The sequence below is a fragment of the Oryza glaberrima genome, chromosome 11, assembly GCF_000147395.1.
Source record: "Oryza glaberrima chromosome 11, OglaRS2, whole genome shotgun sequence".
Classification (NCBI taxonomy): domain Eukaryota; kingdom Viridiplantae; phylum Streptophyta; class Magnoliopsida; order Poales; family Poaceae; genus Oryza; species Oryza glaberrima.
The window spans coordinates 10,764,444-10,772,686 of NC_068336.1; the positions used below are offsets into that span (position 1 = coordinate 10,764,444).

At 36.7% G+C, this 8,243-nt stretch overlaps 1 protein-coding gene across 1 annotated transcript; it reads left to right on the forward strand.

Annotated features, from left to right (window-relative positions):
- The first annotated feature begins 215 nt into the window (after positions 1–215).
- On the forward strand, positions 216–4,577 carry LOC127754315 (flavin mononucleotide hydrolase 1, chloroplatic). The gene is made up of 7 exons (XM_052279793.1): positions 216–542; positions 1,246–1,321; positions 2,766–2,817; positions 3,121–3,235; positions 3,308–3,378; positions 4,130–4,217; positions 4,304–4,577. The coding sequence occupies exons 1-7, from the start codon at positions 313–315 to the stop codon at positions 4,440–4,442; spliced, it is 771 nt and encodes a 256-aa protein (XP_052135753.1). The 5' UTR covers positions 216–312; the 3' UTR covers positions 4,443–4,577.
- The last annotated feature ends 3,666 nt before the right edge of the window (positions 4,578–8,243 follow it).

Consider the following 8,243-nt stretch of genomic DNA (forward strand, 5'->3'; position numbering starts at 1 on the left):
AAATTTTCTTCTAAAATTGACAGTGTAATTTTTTTAAGGAGAAAATTTATCGACAAATATATAGGAAAATTGATAAATAAAATATAGGAGTATCTATCAAAGAAAATAAAATTTGTGTTAGAAAATCGAGCGGTTTGATAAGAAAAAAAAAGTGAGATATAGCAAAATCAATAAAATATTGCGCCACCTGTCCGTCGTCTCGTCTCCAGTAGACGGGCCCCTGTGGTGGCTGTGTGCGAGCAAAATACTAGCAGCAAGAAGCAATCATCCTCTCCTCCTCGCCCCGCACCATCTCTCCAGTCTCCATCCTTGATGGTCTCCTTGCTCCCCCGCGCGCCCTGCCTCGCCTCCTCCATCCCCAAGCCCACCGCCCTTCGGCCGCCGTGCATGGCGTCCACATCCGCCACGGCCCCTGCCGCTGCAGCGGCGACGGCGGAGGCGTCCGCGTCCCGGCCGCCGAGGAAGCTGCCGGTGCTGCTGTTCGACGTCATGGACACCGTCGTCCGCGACCCCTTCTACCACCACATACCGGCCTTCTTCCAGTTCAGTGCATCTCCCGTCCCTTGTGATCGGTGTTGGTGTGGGTTTGCAGTTGAGGTGTTCGACGGAATGCCTGCTTGGGGGTTCTTGGGGGCTTACTGTTGCTCGTATTAGAGGGGCTATGAATGTTAATGATCTTGCGTTTTTGTCTGGATCCGGCTTAGGCTATGTGGTGGTTTTGTAGTAATGGCTTGGATTTCCCTGTGGGATTGCAATGGTTTCATTGGTACTGGAATGCTCAGACTCCCAATAAATCATATATAAGTGCACAATTGTGAATTCAATATTCGTTTATGAACTAGCACCACACAAGTACTTAAAACTGTTTCAGAAATCCTGTGTTGAATATTTTATTACTTATTACCTCAATGATTCGGTTAATTTAAGCGTGAAGTCTATTTTATTTTTCTTGCTTTAACTCTTCTCAGATTCCATTTTGTCATTATAAATACTTGGGTTTATATCAGTGAAACCATCCCAATCAAAACCATGATGGAATAGAGTTTTGGGCGTTGTTTACCTGTAATATGGGGGTGAAGCCAACCGTTTTTTGAGTTTGGTGTGAAATTTTGATTCCAATAAGAGTTTGAGGGCCAAACTAGACTTCACCCTTAAATTAATATCTTCTCCTATATGTTTTACTATGATTTGTATATCTATTTTGTGTTACTTTCTGGATTATAAATATCCAATATTTGCCTGCAGAATGTCAATGAAGGAACTCCTCGAAAGCAAGCATCCAACAGCATGGTCTGAATTTGAGATGGGTCTAATTGATGAGGTGTGAGTTATTACTTTTCATATATTGGTGAGATATTGGCCACGGTAGTAGGATCCTAGTTTTGACTTTTGAATTGTTTTTGCGAAATATTTTTCTCGAAAACGCAAGAGAATTGCGTTTCATTTCATTAAGGGGAAGAAAATAAAGGAAAAATACAAAGTAGGAGAGACCAAAGCCCTCCTACACACCCACGCCCCGGCCAACCCCGGCCAACTAGCTGCCTATGTTTCTGTGAAATATACCACTAATTATTGACAGTTACTTACTTTGCTAATGGACATTAAAGGTTGTCAAGTTGTGCTTGCCACGCTTGAAATGACTTCAGTTCATCAATAACATATGTGGTTCCTTCATTATCTTAGTCATTGTTCTTACTTCCTGTAATCCTATTTCTTGTATCGAGAAATTCATTACTCCACTAGGTCATTGATCACTGCTTTCTGGACTTGGTGGACACTTACTAGCTCAACATTTTAGGTGTTTAAACAAGGAAAGTAAGTTTTATATGTTTGTCCTATAGATAACAAGCACAAAAGGTTATGTGCATTAGAGGATAGACAAGTGACGAAAATGCTGAAATTAATCTGTATCAGGAAAATTGTTTCCGAGAGTGATTCGTGATGGCACTGGCACCGGGGTAGGATTAATGAATGCCATCGTATGATCCACTTCGTCTTACAGTGTATGACTTCTTCACTACGGTCCACATGTTAGGAGGAAGAAAAAATAATGGGTTTGGGAATTATAGAAATTTGTATGCATCTTAAAATACATCTACCTAGTTTGAGTGTTTGACTATTGGCGATTGCTAAGCACCCTGATGATTCACATGCTACTGAACTCTATAACCTACATATGGTCAAAGTTCTAATGCTATGTAATTAATATATCATTCCGTTACAGATAACTAAGATTCTTCTTTTTATCTTATTATTTTGCATGGTGTGTGTTGTCTTTAGGAAAAAGGTCTATTTTTGGCCCTCAAACTCTGCTAGAAGCCCATTTCACCTGAACTTAAAAATCAATTTTCACCCAAAACATCCAAACCGGACAAACAACACCCCTAATGCTATTCCAAAGTGGTTTTGTTTACTTGGATGTAGTTTTCAGTGACAAAAACCTGCTACTTGTAAAGTATCGCTTTATGTGGATACCACTTAGATGAATCCAAGTCAGTGAAATTTGCCTAATAGGATCCATGCTAGTGAAATCACCTTCATATCGACCAAAACCATGGCGGAATAGTGTCTAGTGTGTTATTTGTTTGCATATGGAAGTAGGGGTGAAATTTTTAGTCAGGGTCAGTGAACTTCAGGCTGATTTCGGGAGTCAAAAATAGATGCCTTCTCTTTATGATTTTTTTTCAGCTGAAATTGGAATATTCTGTTCTACTCTGATCAGAGATCAAGTCACCATTTTGTGATTTTTTTTCTTCTACTTCCAGAATGAACTGGCCAAAAAGTTCTTCAATGATGGCAGGTCTTTTGATTTGGAAGGTGAGAAGATCAGATCAGGAGTTTTACCGGGGATACAGATTGTTCCATTTTATAAACTGGCATCAAATAATCATTGTTTGAAGATACTTGATTTCGTTCATTGCTTCATTTACTCAGAGTTGTTAATTAACTTAATATCCTACTTCAATGGATTTTCAATAGTAAAATATAGACTCAAAGCTTTGTACTTGTCTAATTATTAATAGCTATTGTCTTTTGTGACGTAGGTTTTTCTCAAACCTAATCTGTTAGCTTTTTTTATATCTTAGAAGATGTTTATTATTATTGTGTTTTTTCCTATAGGTTTGAAAGCATGCATGGTGAGGGCATATGAGTACATCGATGGTGTTGAAGACATTCTTTACAGTTTGAAGCAAAATAACTATGAAGTGCATGCATTTACAAATTATCCAGTGTGGTGGGTTTCAACTTATCTTGACACATTTGTACACATGTGCTTGTTCGGTTGTTCCTGAAATATGTTCTGTAGGTACCAGTTAGTTGAGGAGAAGTTAAAGCTCTCAAAGTATTTGTCCTGGACATTCTGTTCTTGCACAGTTGGTAATACTATTTCTCAGATTTTATTTTTCTTTTTAAATGGAGTAATATATTAATATATATGTTAACAGATCGATGTCTATGGATCAAATGGACTTCTTTTATGTCATAAAATGGTTAGATCTAGTATGTTGGTTCTTTAGTGCATAAAACCAATATGAGCTGAACACATTGTCACCAACTTTAATATCTTTGTAGGATAACGTTTTCCTACTCCTCAAACTTACATCATGCTCAATTCTATACACACACAATTTTATAACTAAATATAATATTTACACATAGTTGACCAACGTTGAGCATGCATTGCTGTGCTGACACAGCATAAAATCGCCTTTCCAGAGCAGGGGTGCACTCTATCTGTTACCGGAAGTTGAGGGGGAGGTTTTTATCCAATTGACAGTTGGGGTGAAAATTAAACTTTAGAAATAGTTGAGGGATGAAAAATAGACTTTTTTCCTTTTTGTGGTACCCTTTTTTAGGCAATTTAGTGTTAATATGTTCTGTAATGTACATTAGCCCGACTAGTTTGTACTAGGTGTGGCATTAGCTTCTATCTTGAGTTGGAACAGACTGATGTAGTAGCTTAGTCGTTTTGTTATTATGTGTTAAATGATGAAGCATAAGGGAACTTGTTAAGTTGTGGTGTCTTCATGATGGGTCATTATGATGTTGTGTGGTCATCAATGATCAAAATGACCAAACTTGAATGCAAATACTATCTCTAATTTGTTGTTACAATTTCATTCTTCAGGTAAGCGCAAACCTTCGCCTGATTTTTATCTACATGCTGTGGACCACCTAAACGTTGATCCAGCAAGCTGCATATTCATTGATGACAGGTTCATTATGATCAATTCATGTCTGGCATGGCTATGTAGTTACATTGATATCTTAACTGTTTTATTTCTTCTCTTTCCACTGTCAGGATGACAAACATTGAAGCAGCCCTTAGTGTAGGAATGGTTGGTTTGCAATTTAAAAATGCTGAGGTGCTCAAGAAGGATTTATGCTCGCTTGGAGTTGAATTTGCACCTGTGCATGAAGGTGAAATACAAGTCCAATAAGGTTGCACTTTGTTAACTCTTCTGCTCATGTGTATAAAATTCATATATCTGACCCTTCTGTCTTCTGAACCTTGTCAATAACATGAAGACCCCTGATTGTTGCAGATATAAACTACTAATATATTTTGTTTATTCAAGTGTGCGTATTCTCAAAGCATTCATTAGCTTCCATGTTTCCAACAAGTAAAGGTGAACAAAATACCAATGGCTTGGAATACATGCCAGTGCTTAATCAATAGAACTTTACCACAATCTCTGTTCAGGATAAAAATAAATCATCTTGAACTAACTTTAGGTTAAATTATTTATCTATCTAATACTAGACTAATCCAGACAAACTTGTGCTTGGATCAGGTGTAGCTCATGCACACGTTGTTAGCGCTTAAAAAATGGAAACATAGTTAGCGCTTAAAAAATCCAGAGTTAATTAAATGAGCACCAGATTCAAGCATAGTAATTTGCTTAAAGCTAGGTAAAGAACAGCCTGAGCTAGCTGGCTTGAGCCAAAAAAGGATAGTTTTGAGGAACAAGAACAAACAGGCTCAATCATGTGTTAACTGTTAACTCAAAGCTTGATCAATAATCCGTCAACTCAAAGCTGTGACTGCATTTTATTGGTTCAATAATCAAGATCCTAAGTAACTATGTTTTGTCAGAGTGATCGCCAATTAATATTCAAGGTCTTGCATTAAATTATAATGGATGATCATATGTATCTGTTATGCTTTCATAATTAAGAGTATCTCTGAAACTCCATGTTCCTCTCAAAAAAAAAAAAGAAAGTCCACATTCCATTGAGTCAGAGTTAATTCATGGCCGGTGTTCGTTGTTAATTGGCTATGTATGTGCTCCTTGTGGTTTTGTGCTTTTTACTGTGTGGTGCAGATGGTAAGTGGTAGTTTGAAGTAAACCATTTTCTGTTTATTTGTCACATAGCTATGAGGGATCTTGTGAAATTGATTGCTATTGCAACCATTAAATTGTCTAGCTCTATTTTGGCTGTGTAGTTTCCAATAAATAATTGTGATTGATGCCAATTAATGATCGAGAGAAGAGTGGATTTTACAAAAAGACAAGTAACGGATGCCTGGGACTATTAAGTTAGCATTCTCTCCATTTGTGCTCCTGGCTTCAGGATGTCACAATAGTTACATAACCAGTTCACTTTTACTCAAACTGTAACTAAAGTTGAAGTTTCTTGTGATTTGTCATGACCACTGCAATAGATATTATACCAGCTGGAAACCTGTAGCTCATGATGGAAACCTGTGGCTAGAGCCAAGGCTGACTAGTTTTGTATGGATGGGGACCTGGGGAAAACAGCAGTCAGGAGGTGTCTGTCAAGGGTTCAAGGCCTGGCCAGGTACAAAGAGTTTGTTGATGTTATGACTAATTGTTAGTAGTTACCCTCCCCTTTGTTGGTGCTTTTTTTTTTTCCTTTGGCCTGTTCTTTGTTGGTGTTTCCATTTGTTCGTGTTGATCAGTCTTCCTAAATGGGTGCCTCCCATCATATCCAAATATGGGTCCAGTGCTTATTGTAGCAATTTGAGTAATCGTTTAGTGCTGCCGTTTTGATGTTAAATAGATTTTATGGCTCCCTATGGCTGATCCTTTATTTGCTTGATGTTGCTGAATTTGTACACATTTTACTAGGTTAACCTGCTCATGTTTTGCATATATGTCACCAAGTAGGTAAAAGATCGTAAATACATTATTTATGAAAATATGGCAAGTGCTGAAAATTTCAAATCTATTAAAACCTATATGTACAAGTTTTAAGAACTCACAAAAGTCTCAGCTGAATCTGTGTTTTGAGTCCAGGTAAATTTTTACTAAAAAAAATCAATCCTATTTAACAAGATAAAAAAAGGACAAATTGAAGCTCTTCACTATGCACTCATTTGACATTTGTCAAGAAATATTGACTATACCTGGACCTGTTATACCTATATTATGTGTAAATTACAAAGAAAAACTAATATATGGCTGTAATTACCAAAGAACAGGAACACCCACATATGGCGAGTTCTGTAACCGTCTGATCTTAAATCTCGGATTACTGCCAATCTACTGCCACGAAAGCTTAAGCTTTTTTTTTTTTTGTAACAATAGCCGTAAAAACATTTGCTTTTGTTAACAATTACCCACACTTTGCATTTCAACATTTTATTTGTATGGAATGGCCACAATTTATTTCTTGGTCCTATGATTTTCATTTAATTCAGGAATCGAGATTGCTTCCAGTTTATAGCTTGAGTGTGTACTTAGCTTGATTTGCATCCTATTGTTGTTCAACTACTGCCAATCAATACATCGAATTCAAGCTCATTAGCTGGCAAATTATGGTATATCATACCTCACCATGCGTGAATATTTTTGCCTTCTTCTAAAGATGTTCTTCTCAAGTTGCATGCTGGCGGCAAAATAATTGTCCACTTATTTATGCCCGATCTCATATACTTCATATACTGTTTATTCCTCTTCAACATCTCGTGGTATGGTACAAATGATGAGCAAGATGGCTGATATCCCAATCTGTTTACCTCTATCCTTTTTGCCAACTTGTGCTTTCTACAACTTGACATATGAGTTGGATTGCTGTCAATTTACTCTTTATAATGGTGCCAATGATGTCATTATCTTAGGACTCATGGACTCTCTGTACCACCCTATCATTTGAATCCATGAACTTATCTCCCTTTAAAAGTTGGTATTATATATTTGGAGTCCTAGTTGTGAGGACGGCTAAAGGGGTAGCAATGGATGCTTAGCTTCCACTTTAACCAACTTACTTAGGCTGCAATATTGTCAGAAACTGAGTATTAACAGAATGTTGTCATAGCGATGCAGATGTGACTAACAGTGATTTAGCTGTAAAAATTGCCCACAGCGTGTATCTCTCACCTATTTTCTCAAGGTAACATGGCTGGCTGTGTCGCATTTTTATCAAAACATATAGCGTGATGTCTACGGGCATCCTAAGCCTATTTTGTAGATTTTAGACTTCATTTAGGAGATTTTTATTTCATTATTTCACTTCGAGAAGAGTAGAAGCGTACAAGTCCTGCTCATATAATTTTTTGTGTCATTAACTTATGTGCTGCAATGAAAAAGAAGAATAGTATTTATGGCACCATATTTTTTTAAGAAAATAAACTGGTTTTATGTTGTAAATTACCGACACTTACATTTACATTATATTTACATTACATTGTAAATTTTAAAACTTATATTGTAATTACATTTTAGCTTTCAATTATTACATTGTAGTTTCTCTAACTAATACTTCATCCGTTTCACAATGTAAGATTTTCTAGCGTTGTCCATATTCATATAGATATGTCTAGATTCATTAACATCTATATGAATATAGGCAATGCTAGAAAGTCTTACATCGTGAAATGAGATGTCTAGATTCATTAACATCTATATAAATATAGGCAATGCTAGAAAGTCTTACATTGTGAAACGGAGGGAGTACATGCATTTCCATTGTAATGGGCTATGCCTATATAATTAGGGATAAGTTAGTGGTGATTGAGAATAAAACAATGAATCTGGTGGGACCGTACGCTCCCATATAGACGCGCAGTGTGCTAGTAGGAGGGGATAGAAGGAGAACGACTCTGCTTTTTCATATTATAGGTACATACTATATATGAGAATTAAGAATTAAGGTTAAGTAATCGATTATCTACTTAGAATAGGAGAGATGAAAATATACTTACATATAACAGATATCAATCACGTAGGAAAGTGACTGAAATCAAGTAAATATATATGTCATCATATTTTTAGCAA

What these genes read in the sequence shown, in the direction of transcription:
- LOC127754315 (XM_052279793.1), top strand. Translation starts at nt 313, where the DNA reads ATGGTCTCCTTGCTCCCCCGCGCGCCCTGCCTCGCCTCCTCCATCCCC. An exon ending in TTTACAAATTATCCAGTGTG is followed by an intron (nt 3,236 to 3,307) that starts GTGGGTTTCAAC and finishes TATGTTCTGTAG; the next exon opens with GTACCAGTTAGTTGAGGAGA. An exon ending in ATTCTGTTCTTGCACAGTTG is followed by an intron (nt 3,379 to 4,129) that starts GTAATACTATTT and finishes TTCATTCTTCAG; the next exon opens with GTAAGCGCAAACCTTCGCCT.